The sequence below is a fragment of the Humulus lupulus genome, chromosome 2, assembly GCF_963169125.1.
Source record: "Humulus lupulus chromosome 2, drHumLupu1.1, whole genome shotgun sequence".
Classification (NCBI taxonomy): domain Eukaryota; kingdom Viridiplantae; phylum Streptophyta; class Magnoliopsida; order Rosales; family Cannabaceae; genus Humulus; species Humulus lupulus.
In genome coordinates, this window is record NC_084794.1 from 115,425,558 (window position 1) to 115,452,229 (window position 26,672).

The window sequence follows — 26,672 nt, forward strand, 5'->3', positions numbered from 1 at the left end:
GTGTGCATTGGAATTCTGCTCACGCGGTACCAGTTTAATAGTATACTCCTCGAATTGTGCTAGCAGGTCCTTGGTTTTATTCAAGTATGCCACCATGCACAAACCTCTTTCCTGATATTCCCCTAAAACTTGGTTGACCACCAACTGGGAATCGCTGTTTACTTCGACCGATCGGGCACGAACATCTCTAGCCAGGCCCAATCCTACTAGGAGGGCTACATACTCTGCCTCATTATTAGAAGCATTAAATCCGAACCTCAACGCGCAATGAATTCGATGCTGCTCTGGTGTGATCACTATAATTCCTACTCCTGAATGATGTTCATTTGACGACCCATCAACAAAAAGTTGCTAGGTAGGAAGATCATGAATCCCAGGAATTCGATGCTGTTCAGTCGCATTCTCTTGCCGATCGGAAAGATTAGGAATCCCAGTGCATTCAACAATAAAATCTGCCAAAGCCTGTCCTTTAATGTCGGACCTTGGTTGATATTTGATTTCAAATTGGCCCAATTTGACCACCCATTTGAGCAAACGACCAGAGGATTCCGGATTCTGTAAGACTTGGCGTAAGGGCTGATCGGTAAGTACTTTAATGGGATGTGCCTGGAAGTACGGCCGTAATTTGTGAGATGCAAGTAATAAACAATAGGCCAACTTTTCGATCACGGGATACCTTGACTCCGCTCCTATCAACTGCTTGCTAACATAATACCCTAGATGCTGCACCTTATTTTCTTCTCGCACCAGAGCAGCACTGACAGCATGCTCTGTGACTGCCAAATAAATAAAAAGGTCTTCTACATCTACTGGTTTTGAAAGAACAGGAGGTTGAGCCAAATGTTTCTTTATGGCTTGAAAAGCTTGCTCACAATCTTCCGTCCATTCGAATTTTTTGCTTCCTCTAAGTAAGTTAAAAAATGGGACACATTTGTCCGTTGATTTTGAAATGAACCTACTTAGAGCAGCAATCCACCCAATCAAACTTTGCACATCCTTAATCCTAGCTGGAGACTTCATTTTCGCGAGTGCTTTTATCTTCTCAGGATTCGCTTCTATTCTTCTCGATTTAACAATAAACCCAAGGAATTTTCCAGAACTTACCTTGAATGAACATTTAAGGGGATTCAACATCATGCTGTACTTTCTCAGTACCGTAAAGCATTCCTCCAAATCCCGTACATATCCTTCAGCTTCCTTCAACTTTACCAGCATATCGTCTACATATACCTCCATGTTTTTGTCGATTAAGTCACGGAACATGCCATTCACTAGACGCTGGTAGGTGGCTCCTGCGTTCTTCAAGTCGAATGCCATAACCTTATAATAATACAACCCTATGTCTGTTCGGAAGCTATTATGCTCCTCGTCGGGAGGGTGCATACTAATCTGATTATACCCCGAGTAAGCATCCATGAAAGACAAAGTTTCATGACTAGAAGTTGCATCAACCAACTGGTCTATCCTTGGCAAAGGAAAACAGTCTTTAGGACATGATTTATTTAGATCGGTAAAATCCATGCAAGTCCTCCACATCCCATTGAACTTGGGCACTAACAATGGGTTTGAAACCCAGGCGGGGTAATAAGCCTCTCTTATGAACCTGTTTTCATTAAGTCGTTCGACCTCCTCTTTGAGAGCCTTCGCTCTCTCCTTGTCAAGCAATCTTCTCTTCTGCTGCACTATTGGGTAGCTTTCATCCACGTTGAGCACGTGGCTGATCACAGTTGGTGAGATACCCACCATGTCCTTGTGAGACCAGGCGAAGACATCTTGATTCCTTCACAAAAATTCTACCAGCTGTGCTCTCACTTCCAACTTTAATTTTTTCCCAATTTTGACCCCTTTGGTCGGGTCACTTACATCTATTAAGACCTCATCTAATTCTTCCATGGGTCCTACTTCACTATCCAAATCCCCAAAGCGAGGATCAAAGTCCATTCCCTCGCTTTGGGAAACGTCCTATTTGGTGACTTCATCGCCGGATGGGGCTTGTTGCTTACTGAAACCAAGAGTACTTTCTTGGTTGATAACTGCTAACACTTTCTCCTGGTCGACATCCATCTCCTCTACTTCTTCTCTATCTATACACACAATCACATTATTCTCCTTAGCTCCATTCCGTGCTTTAACTACCGAAGCATTATAACACTCTCTAGCTTCTCTTTGGTCTCCTCGGACACAACCTATTCCTGCACTGGTGGGGAATTTCATAGAAAGATGCCATATAGAGACCGCATGCAAGGCCGTGAGTAGTGGTCGACCAATCACCACATTATAAGCTGACGAACAATCGACTATCAAAAACTTCGTCATAACTGTCTCGTGCCTAGGAGCATCTCCTGTTGTGACCGGTAACTTGATTGTTTCGGCCAGTGACAACCCTTTTCCAGTAAATCCGTAAATAACTTGAGAGCATGGCTTTAAGTCATTAATGGATAATTTCATCCTTTCAAAAGATGACTTGTAAATAATATTCACAGAACTTCCCGTGTCGACCAGACATCTCTTCACCTTCATGTTTTCTATTTGGACTGTAATGACGAGGGGGTCACTATGAGGATATCTCACATGCCGAGCATCATCTTCAATAAAAGTTAGAGACTCACTTTCATACCGTGGGTTCTTTGGAGGTCGCTCCTCTACAGCCATGACCTCAGATGTTGATGCTGCATCCAACTCATGTCGAAGTGTTCGAGCATATCTCTCTCTTGCCTTATTGCTATCCCCAGCCATATTTGGACCTCCACATATAGTGTCTAAAGAGAAGTCCACAAGCTCGGGTTGCAAGGGTGGAGACCGCAATCACTTAAACCCAAGATTGTTGTTACTTCCTTCTCCTTGGGTATTTTCTGCTCGATACTTTTTTAACTTTCCCGACTGGAGGAGAAACTCTATCTCGTCTTTGAGATGATTGCATTCATTTGTGTCGTGACCATAATCTCCATGGAAACGACAGAACTTATTCAAGTCTCTCTTACTCATCTCCTTCCTGATGGGTGGGGGTTTCTGGTAGGGAACCTCTTGATGACTCGCAAGGTATATTTCTGCTCGGCTGGCTGAAAGAGTGGTGTAATTGGTGAACCGAGGTTCATACTTAGTTGGCTTGTCGTTTGGTCCCGACTTAGCCTTATTTTCCTCATGGCGGTCAGATCCGTTATTTCCACATTTCTTCCCACCATTTTGTCCATTTCCACCATTCTTAGGAGGATCAATTGATCCACCCGGATTGTTTAGGCCTTTCTCTCATTTCTTAATCGCATCATCCAATTTCATATATTTGTTTGCCCGGCCAAGAAATTGTTGTAGTGTTGAAATTGGATTGCGATGTATACTGTCCCACAAAGGACTCCGATAGATTATACCCGAAGATATGGCAACCATCTTCCCCTCATCTCCAATAGCAGTTGCTCGGTTGGCTTCTCTCATGAACCTCTGTATGTAGTTCTTGAGAGATTCATCTTTCCCTTGTTTGATATCTGCCAAGTGATTGGCATAAAATGGAGTAGTTCGAGTAGCGCTGAACTGTCTACAAAATTCTTTCCTGAAACTCTCCCAAGAGGTAATGAAATTTGGCTTGAATTTCCAATACCACTCTTGGGCAGTATCGGACAACGTAGTGGGGAAAACTCTACAGTGATAGTCATCACTCACCCCGGGTAGCTCCATTTGGTCTTCAAACTTCCCAACATGCCTTATTGGGTCTGCCTTTCCTGTATAAACAAGCAGTACTGGTGCTTTATACTTTCCTGGCGGCTGGGTCGCTCTAATTCGAGCACAAAACAGGCTGCCACTCCTGTGGTCTACAGGATCGATTGCAGAAGGTCACTTCGACAAACCTTGAACTGCGGCCGTTAGCGCATCAAGCTGGGCCTGGATGCTTGGGACGACCATTGGGGGCTCAAGGTCTTGACCGCCTGGTCGGGCATTCCTATCTGACGCACTGTCATCAAGTATTTCTACTTGACTGACAGGTCGGGTTAGATCTCGCCCTTCGACCGAGACGGTTCTTCTCTTGTCAGTGATGACATCTCTCAAATCCTTCTGAGAAGTGCGTCTTCCCAACCGATCAAAAACTATGCTCCGAGCTTTTTCAGAAGGCTTATCGCGCGAGACGTGCTCTCTCCCACTGCGGTGTTGGTCGGGATGTAGTGGTGGCCTTCCTGTTTGTGTCGGACAATCCTTTCCTCCTTGCTAGTCGTTGCCATCTTTTTCCTTCAATCGGTCGGTGTGAAGACTATCAGCCTCATCACGACCATGTCCATCTTTGAACTGTAAAGTTCCTTTGCCTCGAGGAGTCTTGGTTTGATCCTGCCTGGGTGGAGTCTTTTTAATCCCCAATCGGTGACACCCTGATCTAGAAGTTTATGATCGGTGGCTCCTAGAGGGGGTTCTAGAGTTCCCCCTTTGAGTCGAGGTAGTGCCAGATCGGACCCCATCATCTTCCCGACCAGGAGGGTTACTCCTGCTTCTATCTGGTCCTCGAGAATTGGCTCTGTCAGTAGTTTTTCGACCATCATCTGTATTCCTTGCTCCCTGGGTAGCTGCTCCTCATGCTGTAGTTTGGGCATTGGCCTGGGTCAACTGCGTAGCCGCCTCCAGAGCAAGTGCAGCCTCGCGGTGTCGCCTATCAGCCTCCTCTTGCCATCACCTGATCTCCTCGCTCTTGGCATCCATCTCCCGTCTTTGCTGTTCAAACGTAGCTTTCTGTCTAGCCATCTCTTCTGCAAATGACTCTTGTCGGGCGTTGAATTGCGCCATCTCCTCTTGGAAGGCCCCCATGGCTTCCTGGAGTTGTTCAACCTCTGGAGTCATTTCTTCGAGGAAGACCCTGGGTTCAGTCTCATGGTCTTGAGGGCCAGGACCTTCTGATCTAGTAGGCTCTTTGAATGTGCCTGGCTTCTTGGAAGCCACATTGGTATTCTTAGGAGCCATAATAATGCGATGATAGTGTGTTTCTTCTCTTCAGGCTCTCAATGAAAGCACCAAAATGTTGACCATGATTTTGGCCAACGACGAGTAGACGTCAAAACTACAATAAACCTTCAAGAGAAAATACGACACTGATAATTTTATAGTGGTTCAGCCCCAATATGTTGGTAATAGCCTAATCCACTTAGAGTTTGATATATAGATCTGCACTCAAGATCATATGAACCTATGTCAACTGAGTTTCTTAAGTGTAAATGCAAGAAAATACAAGATTTCTCTCAGAATACAAATGCTCTCTCAGAAAAATCAGAATTAGAATCCCTTCAATGATGCCATGAGCTCTTTATTTATAGGCTCAGGATCGTACAAATCGAAATCCCTCATAATCGGGATATTTCAGTTGCTCTCACCAATATTTAATTAATAATAAAATTTAAAATACAACAATATGTGATTTCTTTGGGATAATATGAGAGATTCCCGATGTGGGTACGACTAATTCTAACTGAAGTCGTTACTGAAATTTCGCTGCATAATGATGATCTGTCTGGTCGGCCAACTTCACTCCTCGAAGTGAAACTGGTCGGCCAAAGCACCCTTCCGGTTAGGCAAAACTTTTGACTGACCAGATACACTTGACTCCAAGATGACTGGTCGGCCAAAAGGAATGACTGATCGGCCAAAACAGATGATTGGTCGGCCAAAACGACTTACTGGTCGGCCAAAATAGATGACTGGTTGGCCAAAACGACTGACTAGTCAGTCAAAAATCTTTACCGGTCGGACAGAAATTCTACCAGGTCGGTCAGACCACTTCCAAACCAGATAAACAATTTTCATGTCACTCATATCACAAATTTAATCTCAAACCTTTGACCTAGCCATTTATTGCCACTTGTCACTTTTATTGCCACGTCATCGTTTTCAAATTTTGGGGATAACAACCATTTTAGTATGAAGTTATTTTTCTCATTTTGAAATAAGATGGACTTTGTACATAGTAAATCAATTTATAAGTACATATTTTTTTCACTAGTTTTAGTTTTTTTTTTATAAAAATTATATATTTAAAATTGTTTTATTTTTAGATTTGAAATATTTTTATAAAATTTTAACAAATAAAATATTTGTTAAAATTGAAATAATGTATCTGTTGACCGCGTTTTTGGCCAACGACATGTGAACATCAAAAACGATAAAACCTTCAAGAGAAAATAAACGTCACAGACGATTTTATAGTGGTTCAGCCCCAATGTGATGGTAATAGCCTAATCCACTTAGAGTTGTGATTATAGATCTACACTTAAGTCAGATGAACCTGAGTCAACTGAGTTTCTTCAGTGTAGATTACAAGAATACAAGAATTCTCTCAAATACAAGTACTCTCTCTCTCTCTAGAAAATTCAGATCAAAAGTTCAAAGTTCCAAAAGTCCCCTTTATGATGCCAAAAGCCTTGTATTTATAGGCTTAGGATCGTACAGATGATATCCCCATAATCGGGATATTTGGTTATTCTCATTATATTTAATTTACAATAATATTCAAAATATAACAATACACTAAATTTGTGGGATAAATTGAGAGATTCCTGCGTATGCCAAGACCGATTCTTGTTGAAGCCGTTTCTGGGAATCTTGACGTAGTCCTGCTCTATCTAGTCGATCCATATCACATTCAGTCTGGTCGACCACACCTTCACTGGGCAGACACGCACTCGACTGGGCAGACAAGCACTTGGCTGGGCAGACATGCACTTGACTGGGCAGACATGCACTTGACTGGGTAGACAGGTCATGACTGGTCGGACATGGTCATGACTGGGCAGACAAGGTCATGCCTGGGCAGACAATCATATGACTGGTCGGACAAGGCCATGCCTGGTCGGTCATGACACTTGACTGGCTAGTCAAAACTCTTCATTGGTCTGCCGGGTCACTCCTAAGCCAGATCACTTCACCACAACTCTCAGGAGCCAATATATTTATTGACTATTAACGTGTCGTTTACAGATCATGCACTACCACTTGTCACCTCTATTGCCACGTCATCGATCTCCAATTTTTGGGGATAGCAGTATCAAAATGATATTAAATAAATGAATTTTATTCATTTGGTACTATGTCTTTTAGCAAAGTATTGTTTTAGTAAACTATTTTTTTAATAATGCTCATATGATATCTTCTATTTTAAAATCATACATAGATTGAGATTTGAAAAATAAAATTTTATCAGTATAAATAAACTGTCATAAGTTATATATAATTAAATAATTATATTTGAATTTAGAATTCATGTAGTAGAGAGTTATTTGATTAAATTGATAAAATTTTATTAATTAAATTTGAATTTATGGTATTAAATATATATGATTTCAAAATATCCAATATTAAATATATGTAACTATATGTAACAAATAAGTATGATTGTAAATACCTTGCATAAAAAAATACTTTACAAAAATAACTAGTAAAAAAATGATTACCTACCCTACCCTTGTTTATTTAGAGAACAAATAATTTGTATAAAAATCGTATAATTATAAAAAAAGAAAAAAGAAAAAAAAAGAGATTGTTCAATTGTGTAAGCGAAATTCCTAACCTACCCTTGAATATCCCCTCCTTGCACTTCACCCCCGAAAAGTTCCCAGACAGCGCAAAACGAAACCTCCACCACACACAGACTAAGCTCAAATACTGCTTGGCGTGGCCATTAGTGAGGTTCGATTCGAACAAGGCCCAAATGTTCATTCTTCAAAGAATGGTGAGCACTCACTCCCTATTCGCTGTCTCAGCTTTCGTCTCAGCCCCCATCTTAAACAAGTCTTCTTTACACTCCAATCTAAATCGCTTTGCATGGCCGAAGTTCGAGTTCAGTGCTTTGGCTCTTTACAAGAGTAGAAATAAACTCTCCACCTCTACGGCCGTCGCCACCGATTCTGCGTCCCAGACCTTGGTTTCTGGCCAGAACGAGTCACTGGAAAATGGCTCTGCTGACAAACTTGTCGTTCTTCCCACCAACGAGTCGTCTGAGAAGCTTCTCATGATTCGCCACACGGTCTGAAAATTTATCACTTTTAGCTTTCTTTCGTCTAACTCAGATGAGTTTTTGTTGGGAGCATTTGGTCTAAGTGTGATTTTTATATTGGGTGTAATTGAAAATTATGTACTTATGCAGTGTGCTCATGTAATGGCCATGGCGGTCCAGAAGCTTTTCCCAGATGCAAAAGTTACGATTGGGCCATGGATAGATAATGGGTTTTATTATGATTTTGATATGGAGCCATTAACTGACAAAGACTTGAAAAAGATTAAGAAGGAGATGGTTAGACGAGTTCACCTGTATTTAATCTTCTTTTGCTTTAACGTTCTTAGTCTATGTTTTCTGTATATAGAGTTAATTTATTGACAATTATCTGTAGGATCGCATTATTGCTAGAAATTTGCCACTTGTCAGAGAAGAAGTTTCAAGGGATGAGGCACATAGCAGAATAAAGGCTCTCAATGAACCATATAAATTGGAAATTTTAGACAGTATTAAAGAAGAACCAATTACGATCTACCACATTGGTAAGGACTATTAATCATGCTACTCGCTATTCAAAGTTCTTCTTTACTACTATTTATCAGTGCTACAATCTGCAACCAAGGACAGTTTTTCAATCTATTTATTTGGGTATATTATGTTCTAATACTTTACTATCAAATTAAGGATAGAGCTTGATAGTAATGTTGATAAAAAAAATGACTTGTGATGAAGTTATGCCTTCCCTGGTTCTTCCATGGTAATTTCATGGGTTTTTTGTATGTGTTCCTGGCATCACTTTCCTATTTTATTATTTCCTTTCTGTATAATTTCACTTGCTTGTGTGAGATTTCAACATGTCTAACGCCATCTTCTTTCCTGTACTAAATATTTTTAGGTGGTGAGTGGTGGGACCTTTGTGCTGGACCTCACGTCCCATCAACTGGGATAATTAACAGAAGAGCTGTTGAACTTGAATCGGTTGCTGGTGCTTACTGGCGAGGAGATGAAAATAAACCGATGCTTCAAAGGATCTATGGCACGGCATGGGAAAATGAAGAGCAATTGAAGGCTTATCTTCACTTCAAAGAGGAGGCTAAACGTAGGGATCACAGACGTCTTGGTCAAGAACTTGATCTCTTCTCTATACAGGTATTCTATTTGAGGTCTGTTAGATTTCTTCTGTATGATCAAATCAAGTGCATTGTATTTTCAGCATTTCTGTCAAAATAGAATTTTGTGTTGAATTTTTTTAGCTTATAGGCTGAACTTTGCAGAATGACGCAGGAGGGGGCTTAGTGTTTTGGCATCCCAAAGGTGCTATTGTAAGGAACACTATTGAAGATTTGTGGAGAAAAATACACATAGAACGTGGTTATGATCTACTCTATACTCCACATGTAGCAAAAGCAGATCTTTGGCAGATTAGTGGCCATATAGACTTTTATAGAGAGAATATGTATGATCAGATGAACATCGAAGATGAACTTTATCAACTTCGACCAATGAACTGCCCTTACCATATCTTGATATACAAAAGAAAGCAACACTCTTATCAGGATTTTCCTATTCGAGTTGCAGAGTTGGGAACAGTATACAGATATGAATTATCTGGTAGTTTGCATGGCCTTTTTCGTGTAAGAGGGTTCACTCAGGTATATATATACATATATATACCTATGATATTTTTGGAACTTCCTATGATATTTTTATTCCGGTGACTAAAGTCAATTAACGAGGTAGGGGCAATTTGAACTGGATATTACTAAAATATTTTGCTGGTTTTGGTTTTATCATATTATTACCGTGATTTAATGGTTAACTGAATGCATAGAAAAACCTAACAGCTTGTTAGTTTAACCCCGAGATTAATATTTCAGGATGATGCACATATATTCTGTTTAAGTGACCAAATCAAAGATGAGATCAGGGGTGTCCTGGATCTTACGGAGGAAATGCTACTGCAATTTGGATTTAGTAAGTATGAGGTGAATCTTTCCACAAGGCCAGAGAAGTCCGTAGGAGATGATAATATATGGGATAAGGCAACTTCTGCCCTAAAAGATGCTTTAGATGACAAGGGTTGGAGCTATGAAATCGATGAAGGTGGTGGTGCCTTTTATGGACCTAAGATTGATCTTAAGATTGAGGATGCTCTGGGAAGGAGGTGGCAGTGCTCAACCATTCAGGTAATTCTTCAACTTACTATTCTAATCAATTTTTTGTTCTGGTGGGATAATAGAGAAATTTAATCAGCATAACTAGAAGCTAAGCTCCATAGTTTTTATATCATCTTGGTTTTGTTCCTTTATGCCTATAATGTCCTTTCGATTAATAGATGCATAATTGTTCTTTTGGGGAAAAATGGTGGATAATTCTTGTGTTCAATCGACTGAATTTTATTTTCTTCAATTTTCCAGGTTGATTTTAACCTACCACAACGATTTGACATCACATATGTTGACTCCAACTCAGAAAAGAAGCGGCCTATCATGATCCACAGAGCTGTGCTCGGTTCCTTGGAACGATTTTTCGGAGTCCTCATAGAGCATTATGCTGGGGATTTTCCACTGTGGCTTTCTCCAATCCAGGCTCGAATTTTGCCAGTTACTGATAAACAGGCAAGTACTTGAGAGTAATTGGCAAGAGTTCGTAATATGTACACTATATGGTTTTTCTGAAAGTTTTCACGTTAAAATGTTTTGCTTTTAACGTGAAAAAAAATCTGATCCATAATAAGTAGTGATTATCTGTACAATAATGCTATTCTTAAAGGTATATTGTGAATTTGGCACAACATCTGGGAGTCGTTTGATTATTCCATTTAATTAACTAGCAGACTTTAGATTAGTTTTTATCTTATGGAGAGTTTTGTCTATAACTTCCTATAATGAATGCCTTTTTGCAGCTTGAATACTGCAACGAAGTAGTCAAGAAACTGAAAGCAAACGGAATTCGAGCTGAAGTTTGCCACGGTGAGCGGCTGGCTAAGCTCATAAGAAATGCTGAAACTCAGAAGATTCCCCTAATGGCAGTTGTGGGAGCCAAGGAACTTGATACAGGTACCCTTACAATAAGAACAAGGTTTGTCGGAGATATTGGCACCGTGACAGTTGAAGATTTTATCAGCAAAACGAAGTCTGCCATCGAAAACAGAACAACCTTTTGAGGTTCTTGCTCAACCTGAATGTATTGGAAAAAGTAAAGAGCAATTTTATTGCATTGATTTTATAGTTGAGCTAGAAAATTACTTTTTAATTTATACAGGTTCACTCGTCCTTAGAAAGAATTGTCACATAAAGGATATTGTTTTATGTACAGTTGAAAAAGAGAAAACATGTATATTCGGAATTGGATTAGCAGCTTTATTTTTATTCATTATAAAATATTGTAATAGCTGATTAAAAATGAAACTGAGATTTGTTCCATTAAAAAAAGCGTATTTATAGTTTGTCAAAATGGATTAGAGTCTTGTAAGTTAAAGGTTGACCAGTTATGAATTTATTTATTTATCGATTTTTTAAATGGACTGCGAGATTTTTTTTATATTACGTTTACGGGTAGTTTAATAGCTAATGCAAACTTTATTATAATTTTTACATTTAACAGGGATTATTTATAGTTTTATTTTGACGGTGACGATTAATGACACTAAGACTTTGTTTGGACCATGAATTTCAGTGAGTTGTTTTTTAATATTTTTTTTATTGTATGTATTTATAATTGTTGTAAATTTTAAAAATTTATACTATATTTATGTTTTAATTTTTCTAGAATTTTTTTTTTAATTTATTGACTCAATCCAAATCCGAAAAAATAAAATTATTTATTTCCCTCTTAAAATCCAATATCCAAACAATGCATAAATAATTCTTATTAATAAAAACACCATATTAAACACTGATTTGTCTTTATACTTTTTTGGACTGCTTGATTTGAAAAATATTTTTTTTCAATTTCGTATTTTGTAAATTTGATTAAAATAATTTTTAAATTTGATTTCAGTCAAAATATATGATGGTTATCTTGATTTTAACCATTAGAATATTATTCAAGGGTTATGATTAATTTGACAGTTAACCAAAAACTAAAAAAATTTAGTAAGCATAAAATTAGTGATAGGTGACCTTGGTAAAATATAATTTATTTAATATATTTATTTCTTTTAAAAAGATTCTTAATCAAGATTGGATCTTGTTTAAAAAAAATATTTTTTTTATTTCAAAATTTAATTTTCATAATAATTATTATGTAGTTTCTAAAAAAATGAAGTTAGAAATATTCTTAGTTATTTTATTTTTTATATTTAAGTTTTTAATCATAAAAACTAGTATTTATATAATTATTTCTAACAAAAATAACTATCTTCATCGATTAATCTTTATTTATTATTTTTAAATCATGTAACTTTGTTTAACACCCAAACGTGACTTCGACTAGTGGTGGTTGCAGTATAGATCGTGTGGTTGATTCCACAAGGAGGCAAAAAAATAAAGTTAACAATAAATATAGTTAAGAGATAAATATATTATTAAAAAAAAGATAAATAATATGAGAAAATTAGAACAAGTGATATTTTTATTGTTTTTTAGATTTAAAGATTACAAATAAAGATAATACAAATATGTGATGTAACAAAATGTAACAAGTAGGAAGAACAAGACTCACATGTATGTAATACTTATTTATTTGGATTTTTGATTCACAAAAATTACACAAAATGAAAAGTTCACATCCCAACTTTTCATTTGGAATATTTAACATTGAAGAACAAATATATTTCACAAAAATGTATTTAAGTGATTAATATTCTCTACCATGGAAGGAGGATACAAGTCTTATGAGAAATCAAAAAATGACACTATACCATTGTGGATGCCAAAAATTCATTGTGTGCTCGAGATGACCTCCAAAAAGTGAGACTCTCGCCTCCTTCAACTCTGGGTACTTTTTCACGAAGTCCCAGACGCAGAGAGGTGCCTCGCGAGACCTGCGCCTCGAGCCAAAGTAGGCGCCTCGCGGGACAACTACTGCGCACCAAGTAGGTGCCTTGTGCCCAGGAGGGGATTGCGCCTCGCGAGACCTGCATCTCCCGCCTGGGGTGATGCCTTGCACCCAAATGGAGCCTTATGCCAAGAGCGCGCCTCATGCCCAGGAAGGCACCTCACTCCAGTAGGGAATCTTGCGCCCAGGTGATGCCTGGCTCCAAGGGGGCACCTCGCGCCCAGATGGCGCCTTGCACCGGAAGCACACCTCGCGCCTAGAGTAGCGTGACGTGAGGAGCAGGCGCCTTGGACCTAGGTAGTTGCAACCCAACCACACCAAGTTCCATGCACCTTGTACCTTGCACCCCCAAACTAACTTGCAAGGTGCCACAAGCAAGGTGCGCTACAAGCATTGTAATACTTAGCAAAACATAAAGAGGCTTGAGGCGCATGCACATCGTTGAAAAGTGAAAACATCCACTAGGTACGTGGTACACGTATAGGCACAGAATGTATGTATCAACCAAAAGTAGACAAATCACGGATATAGTGTCCATGCCAGACAAGTAGTGGTAGTACAAAGCAGTACATGGTGTAGCCTCCACTATCACGCACCTGACATTCGTACCAGACAAGTAGTGATGGTACAAAATAGTACAAAGCTTGGATCATTCTTGCAGGTCTCCGATATGTACCAGAACCGACCACCACTTCTTCAACACCACTACTACTCGCACCACGATCACCTGCAGTCTGTGGATGTAAGATTTTGTCCCTCTGGGACCACTGTGTTGTAAGAACCAGTAGTGCTCGCCTATAAAAGGATCCTCCCTTCTCCAAGGAGGGGGGTTGGAAAATTCTTGTTGCACCAGACTTTTCTAAGAGAAATATACAAGCTTTCTCCATTTTTTCTCTGCAATTCTACATCAAGTTTTCTTTCTAAGTTTATTTTCTAATCAATCTTTGAGTTTTTTGATGTAACTTTGTTGATGAGTTCTCACCGTCAACAGTTTGGTGCCGTATGTGGGAAGAACAAATGCCAATTAGTTCTTCTTCCTTCTGTTCCATCAAAGAGTTATGCCAAGGCATCCAAAACACCTCTAAGATGTAGAGGTTTGTCTTGACGGAACCTGACTGAAAGCATCTATGAGAAATCCTCCGCCACTAGAAAATGGAGGTGCATCAGAAGTGCAACTATTTCATGGTGAGGAAGAAGAAGTATCTTCTCTCGTAGTAACCATCCTCTGTGGCTCCTCTGGCACCACCAACTGCTCCTGGAAGGAACTTAGAGACATTCTCTCTGCCTAGGTCGTATACGGTTTCCCGCTTGGGCTGATGTGGTCTTGACCCCTCAACTTGCTGATCATAGAGAAACACAAACCATGTGTACTCAACGAGCTCAAGATCTAGAACTCGAACCTATGAAAGAGAGATAGATGAGCTACGCATAAAGAACCAAAAGTTAGAAGAAACGGTTGAAAAATGCTGGAGGTAATCAGATGCATAACACAAGCGAAGTCTGATGAACCTTCCACCATGTGTGCAGGGGAGGAGCAGAGAAGGAAGGAAACCACCTTTCATGTTGATGGTGGGAGGACCCAACTTTCAAGGAGCAATCCTCCACATTCAGAGTGTTGGGAATACATTTTACAGGATCATAAATTTTTTCATGGATGTTTCATATATTAAACAAATTAACATATAAAACAACCTAGAACACATGCTTATAATGAATTTCATAAAGTAAATCAAATAACAGAGTTTAAGAATCTTACTTTTACGCCGGATATTGAGACTCCTTCCTTCACTCTCTTTAACCCTTGTTCCTTTTTATCGCAGAGTAATAACGAGAGAGTGAACTGGATCTTCAAACTACACAACTTCCACAATTACCTTTGATCACCTAGATTAGGGTGGGCAACCACAATAGGTCTTTTGAGTCTAGGTTTTTTCTTTTTCAAAACATAAGATCTCAAAACCCTAGACTTAAGTACATATTTATAGCATCATTTTAGGGTTAATTTAATTTAATTAAATAATAAAATAATAGCTTAAAAATACCCTATATAGCTAAATACTATAGTATTTGCCAAGGCTTGAGATTTTTCCATTTTTAAATTCAAAGCATAAAGCCTACAGATTCAAATACTATTATTTTTTGTAATTATATAATAAAACAAAACCCTTATTAATTAATTAAATAAATATAATATAATATATATATTATAAACAGATTTCGTTATAAACAAAATGTTATAAAGTTTTATTAAAACTTAAATACATATATAATTATAATTGTATTAAACAATTAAATAATTTATTCAAATGAACTTATTATAATTTGAACCTTGATCTAATACTATTTATCAATTTGACACAAATTTGTCATAATTAATAAATTTTTCAAAATTTCTCTTTTCTTCTCTAAATTTCATTTTTTTTTTGTAAAATTGTCCAAAATTGATTCAAAACAATTATTTGACAATCCTAATTGATAATTAAATCAATTAATATAGACTATTTAGATAATTTAATCAAAGACATTGTGGGGACCATGGACCCATGAATTCAAGCTCCAATAAGTTATTGTATAATTATTATTGAATAATTTCACTACCTTACTAATTCCCCGTGACTCCACTAAAGACTCGGAATTGCACTATTGAACTCATAGAATACTTTACACTTAAAGTAAATATGTTATATATTGTTACAGCCATAATTTGTCATTCAGTCCTCTATAGATGATCTACAACTGAGTCGGGTACAAATTACCGTTTTACTCCACATTGTATTTTTTCCTTAAATACCACTAAGTTCCTTGTAAATGATATTTCCGTGATTCTTATTCACAGAAATGAGTACTCAATCATTTAACGCGTTGAACCAAGGTATAAGGTGATCATCATTTCACTTCTTGCTAGAAGTTATAGATGTTCATATCTATGATTAACACCCACTCAATTATGCTACTAAGTCCTAAGTATGGGCTAGTCTGTAGGGTAAGCTGGTAACGAACAAATCAAAAGACTTAAATAATACAATCAGTTAGAATACTAACCACTCAGAATTGAGATTGAATTGATCTATGGTCAACTTTATGATATGACAATATTAGATAATAACGGTACATTTACAGATCTATCTAAAGTCAATATCGGTCCAGTCCGATGTAGTAAATACATCTGATCTTATCTACTTTGCAAATATTTTGGAAAGAACATAACACTATAATGTATAAGTAGATCATATTGTAGATTGGCAAGTTAGTGTAAATCTTTTGCGCTGACTAATCTTAGGTCTAACTTATTTTTGAACATATAATCATATTTATATTCCACTGTGATTACGTCACTATATATATGATTAGCTATATGCTTGAGATTTAATAGAAGTTTATATTAGACAAATAATCATGAAAATAAAACATGTGAGCAAAGTGATTGATTGAGTCAAAAATGATTTATATTAATTTATTGATAATAAAATGAGATTACAAATAAATTGAGTTTTAATTAGGGCATAAAACCTCAACAAACTCTCACTTGCACTAATTGAAACTAATGCCTTAATTATACTAATCCCATTTCCTTGATATGATTATCAAATTTAGCTTCTAGAAGTGTCTTTGTAAACGGATCCGCAAGATTGTCTTTAGATGAAATCTTCATAACTTTGACATCTCCCATACCCACATATTCTTGAATTATATGATACTTCCTTTCTATTTTCTTACTCCTCTTGTGACTTCGAGGTTCTTTTGAGTCGGATATCGCTCCTATGTTGTCACAAACAACACGAGCAATTTATCCATATCTGAAAAAACACCAAGGTCTGAATATAACTTCTTTAGCCAGAATATTACCTTAGCTACTTCAGATGCAGCTATGTACTAAACCTCTATGGTAGAATTTGAGATTGTAGACTGCTTTACGCTTCTCCATATCATAGCTCCACCCCAAAGAGTAAACACCATTCCAGAAGTAAACTTCCTGTCATCGACATCAGTCTAGAAATATGAATCAGTGTAGCCTACAAGGTTCAAAACACCACCCTTGTAGACTTACATATAATCCCTAGTCCGTCTTAAATACTTAAGGATATGCTTAACTACTATGCAATGTTCTGGTCTTGGGTTTGACAGATACATGCTCACTACTCCCACTGCATAACATATATTTTGTCTAGTACACAACGTACCATACATCACACTTCAAACTGCAGATGTGTAAGAAAATTTTCTCATTGCATCTTCATCTTCAGGAGTCTAGGGAGACTGCTTCTTTGAAAGATGAGTTCTATGGCGGGATGGTAGACGACCTTTCTTGGAATTTTTCATTGAGAAACGTTCAAGCACTTTATCAATGTAAGCTACTTGAGATAGAGCTAAGAGTTTGTTCTTTCTTTCCCTAATGATTTGGATACCTAGAACATAACTCGCTTCACCCAAATCCTTCATCTGAAATTGAGTGCTCAGCCAATTCTTCACATATGATAATCTTTTAACAGTGTTTCCAATGAGTAAGATATCATCTACATAAAGAACCAGGAATACCATTATTTGATTTCACCCTTATTTGGTAAACACAAGGCTCATCAATATTTTGTTCAAAGCCATAGGTTTTGATTATCTCATCAAACATAAGATTCCAGGAACGAGAAACTTGCTTGAGTCCATAAATGGACCTATTCAACTTGTAAACTTTTCCTTCTTGTCCAACTACTTTAAATCCTCTGGTTGATCCATATAAATGACTTCGTCAAGCTTCCCGTTAAGAAAAGCTATCTTAACACCCATTTTCCAGATCTCATAGTCGAGAGTGGCTGCTATGGATAGGAGGATGCGAATGGACTTGAGCATGGCTACCAAACTAAAAGTTTCCTCATAGTCCACGACTTATCTTTTGGTATAACCCTTTGCCACTAATTGAGCTTTATAAGTTTCGATCTTTCCATCAACACCTCGTTTCTTCTTGTAGATCCACTTGCACCCAATGGCCCTAAAGTCACTAGGTGCTTCCCCAAGATCCCAGATGAAATTTGAGCACATGGACTCCATTTCCTGTTTCATGGCTTAGAGCCATAGTTCCTTTTTAGGGCTAGCCATTGCCTATTTGAAAGACAATGGATCATCGTCACTAGTGTCACCAACAACTATATTGGTTTCTCCATCCAAACCATAGTGAATTGGGTTCCTAGAAACCCTCCCACTACGACGAGGCTCCGTGACGGTTTGCTCAGAAACAATGGTACTTTCTTCATTTAAATCGACTTTCATGATGACGATGGAACATTGGTTGGTGTCAATTCTTCAACCATCTCCTCTAAAACTACTTTGCTGCGCGGTTTGAAGTTTTGGACATAGTCATTTTCGAGAAAAATAACATTCATGGAAGTAAACACTTTCTTTTCTGAATGACTATAGAAAATTCCACCCCGAGTTTCATTAGGATAGCCAACAAACATGCAAAATTCAATTCATAGTTCAAACTTTTCTTCCTTTTTCCTCAGGATGTGGGTGGGACACCCCCAGATTCTATAATGGCGTAAACTAGGTTCACGACCATTCCAGCATTCTAAAGGTGTTTTAGGGATTGATTTGGATGACACAACATTTAGAATGTTGTTCGTAGTTTCAATTGCATGCCCTCTGAATGAAGTTGGCAGAGTTGAGTAACTAAGCATGCATCTAACTATTTCCAATAAAGTTCAGTTCCGGAGTTTTGCTATACCATTTTGTTGCAGAGTGCACAGAGCAGTAAGTTGAGATAAAATACTAAGTTCAGTTAAATGATCTTGAAACTGCATATCCAAAGATTCTCCACCCCTACCACATCGGAAGATCTTTAGCGTCTTACCTATTCTGAGCCATCGCTAGGAATTCCTGAAACTTTGAAAATGTTTCTGATTTCCTATGCATTAGGTAAAGACATGAGTATCTACAGTAGTCGTCAATGAAAATGACAAAATATTCAAAACCACCCCTGGCTTTCACATTTAGAGGTCCACAAACATCTGAATGTACTATTCCAAGTGGTTCTTTGGCCCTATCACCCTTTGCAGAGAATGGTCGCTTGGTCAATTTGCTTTCAAGACATGATTCACAGACATGTAATTCACCTAAGGTGAGTTCCCTCAAAGACCCGTCCTTTGTAAGTCTTTGAATCCTGTCATAGCTAATGTGACCTAGTCTCAAATGCCATAAATACGTCATGTTATCATTATCGGCCTATTGATGTTTATCGGTCCTAGGTTTAACTACTTTGAATAGTTCATTATTAAACACGAGGGATTCATCAGGTCGCAGAATACAAAGCCTGTTTTCCAACCATGCAATACACAATTGTGATCCATTGAAAGAAATAAATATATTCGTACTTGTAAAAGTCATAACAAATTGTTTTGATTGCTATATGGAAATTGAAATTAAATTTCTACTAAAATCCAGAATAAAAAATACATCATTTCAAATAAAATATTTAATTCTGAACTTCAGGCGAGCTCTTCCTCTAGCTTGGAGCGCAAAAAATGCTATGTTCCTAACTCTAAGCTTTAAGGTCCCTTCCTCCACCTCCTCCGACAATTCAAGAAGCTGTAAAGAATTGCAAACATGGTTAGGAAATCCATAATTGATAATCCAATAGATTTATCATTCTCTAAAACACATGTGTTATAAGATAATTGAACTATAATCGTTACCTTTGTTTTTCGCTGCTAGAAACTTGGGGCAATCTTGTTTCCAATGCCCATTCTCATTGTAGTGAAAGCATTTACCTTTACCTTTCTTATTATTCTTTTTCTTCCCCTTAGGCGTCTGTGCATCTGGTTGTGCACTCGTCTTTGCAACCTTCAGGCTTGGGGTTGGTGTTATGTCCATCCTTATTCTTATTTCCAACTTTCAAAGATGAAGCTAGGTTAGCTTTAGCCTTAGCTGGATTAGAAGCAGCACACGTAGTCTTCTTTTCTCCTCCCTTACTCAGTTCACCCATGATAGACTCGAAAGTTTGAAGCTCGTTCATGAGATGCGTTAGACCATAATCAAGTTTATTCAACACATAGTTGGCTGTGAATGGTAGGAACGTTGGAGAGAGATTATTGAGGGTTAAGCTGACTTGAGTCTCCTCATCTATTGTAGCTTCATGAAAGTAGTTCGTCATATTGATCAGGCGATCACAAATGTGTTGAGACGGTGCCATTCGAGCATTGACATACTTCTTGGTGGTCTCAAAATGAGTCTGAATAGATTTTGCCCCGAACATGTCTTGGAGCTGATCCATGATTTCGTAGGCCGTCTTGACATTCTCCATCTTTGTCTTGAGAGTGTCGACCATACTAGTCAACATGTAATACCGTGCCTTGTTGTTAGCCGCCTGCCAACACTCGTATTTTTCTCTAACATACTTGGTAGCTCCTTTCGCTGGAACTTTCAGGGATTCCTCAGTCATGACAAACTTGGAGTTGTCACCAATCAACACAATGTTGATATTTTGCTTCCACTTAAGGAAGTTTTCTCTAGTGAGTTTCTCCATCGATAATTGAGAAAGGATGGGAGTAGACACAACCACAATTAAAACTACAAATTATCAATAAAATATAAATCAATCACTATTGCTCAATAAAACTTCTATTCACACAAAATTTAGAAATAGCACAACATATACAAAATATATGTAAGATATGAGCAAAAAAATACAAAAAACAACCATATCTCTATTTCTTTAGGTTTTTAACCAATATATGATATCCTTGTCCTGGTTGGCGAGAGTCAAAATATACCACTAGTTAAATAGAGTTGTAAAATCATTTAAAATGGACACCATTATTAACAACCTACTATTTGATCAAATAAGAATTTTTTTTTTTCTTATTTTATGAGCTAGACCTAGGGTTTTGATAATCATAGATTTAGTTCTAGCAATCACCGTTGGGATGAGTCTATTAGAATTTGACCTATAATTATCTATCTTTCAAAATCTAACATTGTCAAAATAACTAATGAACACCTTCCGTAGGAGGATGAATCAAAACGTTGCAAGACCCCATTAAGCTATCGACCTTGTTAAACTAACGGTGGAGATCAAATATAATACTTAAAACAAGTTCAATATATAATTAATTTAAGTATTTTTATTATCATTTTTTCAAAAATTAAGGACTAAGGTTCTTCAAAAAATAATTTGTAAAATAAATTTTAAAACCAAAGTGCTATAATTTTCTATTAATTCTAAAGTGTCACATTGACACAAATTCAATTAAATTAGAATTAATTTGTTGCTAATCAAATGTTAGGTTCAACTATTAGAAAAAAATAAACTTAAGAAAATTAAGTCCAACTCAAGTAAATGAGCCTTAACAATTGAGTTTCCATGGAGGAGGGCTGAGTTCAGTAGTCGTACCCACTACTAAGGCCCCCCTAATTTCCACACAAGGCCCAAAAGATAGGAATTTAAATCTTCATTTTATTAATTGCTATTAATTGATTATGCCTATTATAATTATACAAAGCAAATCAGCCTTCACAAGTGGACTCATCCACAAGAGAACAATTTAAACTTTACATTTTTTAATGGGTCCAAATAAAACCTATTACATTATGAATATTTTATTTGGCAACCAAAACACTACAACAATATAAGGGTTTTATGACTTTTATTGGGAGACATTAAAAGTCTACAATGTCTCCTACGAGGGGAGAAATCGTAGGTTGAGATATTGTAAGTGCACATCTCACGTCTCTTAATGGGAGAGGTGAGAGACATCTCACATCTCCAAATGGGAGAGGTTAAAAAGTGTCCAAAAATGTGGACTTTCAACCTCTCCCACTGGGAGATGTGGGATCACAACAAGAAAAAAGGGCTTTTACTTCGGTTTTTAAGCTGGATTTACTTCGGTTTTCGCTAAAATTCGCAACCGCAGTAGTTCGGAGCGAAGTAAAAAGTAGTTAAAAACCGAAGTGAAAAATAGGCTTTCTACTTCGGTTATTATGTAAAAACCGAAGTAGAAAGTGGGGATTCTACTTCGGTTTTTACATAATAACCGAAGTAGAAAGTGGGGTATGCTTCCTTGTTGGGCACTTTCTACTTCGGTTATTATGTAAAAAGCGAAGTAGAAAGTGGGGTTTCTACTTCGGTTTTTACATAATAACCGAAGTAGAAACCCCCCCACCCCATTTTTTTTAATAATTATTTCTAATTATTTTTAAATGACCCAATTCTATTTTTTTTCTTTTTTTTTTGCCCTAATTATTTTAAATAGTCTAATTATATGAATTTATAGTTATATATATTTTTACAATTGGAATTGGTTTATTTTCATTTAATTTATAACAGAAATAAAAATCACAAAATTTATACACTTAGAATTAAAATTCTTATAAAATTAAATATTTATACATTCACATAATTTTTAAGTAGAATAACCTAATCATTCATATATACATTCACATAATTGTAATTAATTAAAATAATATAAACATTTATATATACATTCACATAAAACTAAAGGTATGTATAAACAAAATAGTCTTACTAATAAATTTAAGTCATCAATCGGCTTAACTATTCTTGTTGGATTGGCAAGATGTCCTCCCGATCCTTGGCGACAATATGACTACTAGTAACTTTGTCATTTAGTTCATTCTACGAAACAAACCAATGATAGATTAAATTAGTAACTTGTAAAAACACTTAAAAAAATTTCTTACTTTGCTTTAAAACACTTACATCTCTTTCTTCAATTTTTTTGTCTAAATTATCTTCGACAAGAGTCTTCTTCGTTTCTCGCGCTCTTGTCCAAATTTCATATCCATCTACATCTTCCACTCCTAGTTCTTTTTTCTAGAACATCAAACATAATTGTAGTTTAATTATTAAATTTTCCTAAGTCTAACAAAATTTCGGCAGCATAACAACTTCATTTTAACATCTCCAAATTTTTTAAAATCTGTAAATAACACACAAAATATATCGACATAGTGTGCAAATTGAAAAAGAAAAACAATTAATAAAATCTATAAAAAATTGGCAGAGTTTCCTTTGTTTTTGTAGCATATCCCAATTTTATAATTATATATAAATTCAACACAAACAAACACAAAATCAACATACATAATTCCATCCTTATATCACCACCAACAACAAATTTCCCAGAACCTACTTCACTAAAGTAAAGCATGCAAGATTTAACTCTAATTTTATAAATAAATATTGCAATAGTAATAAATAAAATTTAAAGATTACTCACCTCCAATATTACTCTTGAAGTCACCCAAAATCAATACCGAATTGGCAACTAAATCAACAACCCTACTAAAAAGCTTAATAAAAAATAAATAAAAATCAATTACATAATTAATTAAACTAGCTACATAATCATCAAACAACATATCAAGCTAGCTAGTTATAGAAAACAAAAAACAAATGTCACTAATAATCCAAACATTTCAAGTTCTAACATTGGCAACAACATTACTTATTGAAGCTATGTTTAGAAATTTAAATAGCAAGTCACAACAATTTTTAAATTTTACTAATATATATATATTTATATAATTAATAACATTATATAAAATAACAAAATAAAAAAATATATAACACAAATATACTAAAAAACAAGTATTAAATTCGGAATAATATAAAAAAATTAACACAAACAAAGTTTTAAGGTAACAAACCTTCTTTGATGCTCAAAATAACCTCTAAATCAATATTAGCAACTCTAAAACCTATATATAATAAACACATTATATCTATAAGAAAAAAATCTGAAAATATTATAGAAAATTAAAAAAAAATCATACAAACAAAGATTTAGTGATTCATACCTTTTTTGAAGCTCAAGAACTTATTTTAATGTAAGAAAACCAGCCAAAGTCCAATAACAATACCCATTTTCGAACCCTAAAAATACCCACACTCAAAGTCTTTATTTTCTTCCTCAAAAATAAAAATGGAACTAATATTTCTGTTCTTAAGTAAGAAAAATGGTTTCAAATGGTAAAAAAAACATAAAAAATGGTATATTTTGTGAAACCCTCGTGGGAGTACGACAACAATGGAGGTTTTCTGGGTTTGGCGTTTGGGATTTTTGCTTCAGAGAGACGAATGAGTCGTGGGAGCTATATATTAAGGGTATTAAAACTCTTTTACTTCGGTTCTTATACAAAAACCGAAGTAGAAAGGGTACTTTCTACTTCGGTTTTTGTATAAGAACCGAAGTAGAAAGTACCCTTTCTACTTCGGTTCTTATATAAGAACCGAAGTAAAAGCCTTCAGGGCCGCGTTTGGTTGCTCCACTTTTCACTTCGGTTTTTTCATAAAAACCGAAGTAAAAAGCCCCGATTTAGTGTGCAAACCAAACATGACCCTTGTCTATTTTCTATTTTAACTTCGTTTTTTTAAGAAACCGAAGTAATAGCCTTTTTTTTATGTTCTACCATTCCCAAAAGCGAAGTAAAAACCCATTGAAAGGCTTTTACTTCAGTTTTTTTATATTCTTTGTGTAAAAAACGAAGTAAAAGCCTATATTTCTAGTAGTGGATGTCTCTGACCTCTCCCAGTGGGAGACATTGAAAGTCCATGGAAGACTTTCAATATCTCCCACTAGGAGACGTGAGAGACATCCCACGGCTCCCAGTGGGAGACATTGAAAAGTCTCATTTTAAAAAAAAAAATTTATAATTAATATTATTTTAATTTGATTTAATAATTAATTAAAATAAAATTTATTTTATAATTAATATAAATTTAAATTGATTGAATATTTAATTAAAATGAAATTGATATAATTAATAAATTTAAATTGATATAGTTAATAAAATGAAATTGCAAATCTTCATTAATGAAAATTTATAGATTGTTTTACAAGATAAGAAATATTTGTTAGACATATGCAAAATTAGCAAATATTGCACTGTATATGAAGAAATTGGTAAAAAGTAAGAAAACCTAACAACGAGGTTGATAACTTTGGATTATCGGTAACACATATGTTGCCCATTCTTGTTGCAACTCATCAATTTGTGCCTCTGTATATGAGATACTTGTTAGCTGCAAAAAATATAAAGTAAAATATATTATTTAATTATTTGATTACATTTATATATATGGTTTCAAAAATAATTTATAAATTTTTATTAATAATATCGTTCTCAAGTAATGTCCTGGACTCGCATGTTCAATCAAATCCTTCAACATCCTCATTATGTAGTATTCACATGCCACATTGTCCGGTAGGTGTGGACACTAATTAATTAAAAGTATAAGTAATTCATTATTAAATTGACACTTGGTAAAAAAATAAATACATATTATTCTACTTAATAATTATAAAAGTTCAAAAATTTAAGTTGCAATTACTTACCTGAGCTTGCTGAATGCGTATAGTATCAGATATATTTCACAAATAAAGAATTTCCTAATCATCTATAATGAAAACCACACACACACACACACACACACACATATATATATATATATGTATATATCCAAACATATGAGCCATTATATGCATCTAAGCCCAATTGTAAAAAATTCACACATAGTTCACAAATATGTCACATAATTGAATATTCTAACCATGTTACTAAATGAAAAATATCTATGTTTTATGCAAAAATATCACAATTTATCAAATTTGCAAAAATACCATAATTAATTAATCTAGAATTTATCTACACAAAATTCATAATTAATTACAATTTCGCAAAAAATAATTAAGTCAATTTAAATAAAATCCATCAACAATTAATGAAGTTAATTTGGATTTTATTTATCAACAATTAACTTAATTATGTTGTTTTAAGAAATATATTAAATTAATAAAATTAAATTTAATATCTATGAGATTTTGATTTTATAGAATAATTGCACAAAAAATCTAATAGATATTAATAAAACTAATTTATATTTTTATGCAAAAATAATTAATTTTATTATTATGATAACAAAAATATCATAAAAATATTTATTTTCAAATTCAACCAAAATATCTAGATATTATCATAACTTTAAAAATCAATATCTAATTTTAGAATGAAAATAATCAATTTTATCAACATGGTTATAAAAGAAGATATTTTGACAATTTGAATTAATTTAACAAAATAAATGAATAAAAAGATAATAATTAAAATTAAGATATTTTTGGAAAGTTTTTTTGGGTGAAAAAAGCCCGCCACAGGTCCCACACAGGGCCACCGTATGACCCCGGGGTCCTCGACGACTTCTTACTGTGTATCCGGCATAGAAACTGCCCAATCAGTCCCAATTTTTTTTTTAAAATTCTGTGGAGTTTTTCAATCCTAAAACCAACAAAAAAATTGCAACAAATACACATAAACACAATATGTTTCATACCAAAACAAAATCTAATCAATTATGCTAAACATATCTCAAAATTCATTAACCATATTCATGCATGAAAATATTGATTACCAAGGCTCTGAGGCCAATTGTTAGGAATATATTTTGCAGGATCATAAATATTTTCATGTACGTTTCATATATTAAACAAATTAACATATAAAACAACCTAGAAACATGTTTCTAATGAATTTCATAAAGTAAATCAAATAACAAAGTTTAATAATCTTTCTTTTACGTAGTGGATATTGAGACTCCTTCGTTCACTCTCTCTAACTCACGTTCCTTTCTATCGATGAGTAATAACGAGAGAGTGAACTGGATCTTCAAACTACACAGTCTTTCACAATTTCCTATGATCACCTGGATTAG

General features: G+C 35.5%; 1 protein-coding gene across 1 annotated transcript; it reads left to right on the plus strand.

Annotated features, from left to right (window-relative positions):
• The first annotated feature begins 7,579 nt into the window (after positions 1-7,579).
• LOC133818398 (threonine--tRNA ligase, chloroplastic/mitochondrial 2) lies at positions 7,580-11,305 on the plus strand. Its single transcript, XM_062251259.1, has 8 exons — positions 7,580-7,987; positions 8,108-8,254; positions 8,352-8,499; positions 8,853-9,106; positions 9,232-9,609; positions 9,835-10,143; positions 10,375-10,575; positions 10,863-11,305. The coding sequence occupies exons 1-8, from the start codon at positions 7,673-7,675 to the stop codon at positions 11,121-11,123; spliced, it is 2,013 nt and encodes a 670-aa protein (XP_062107243.1). The 5' UTR covers positions 7,580-7,672; the 3' UTR covers positions 11,124-11,305.
• Positions 11,306-26,672: the final 15,367 nt, after the last annotated feature.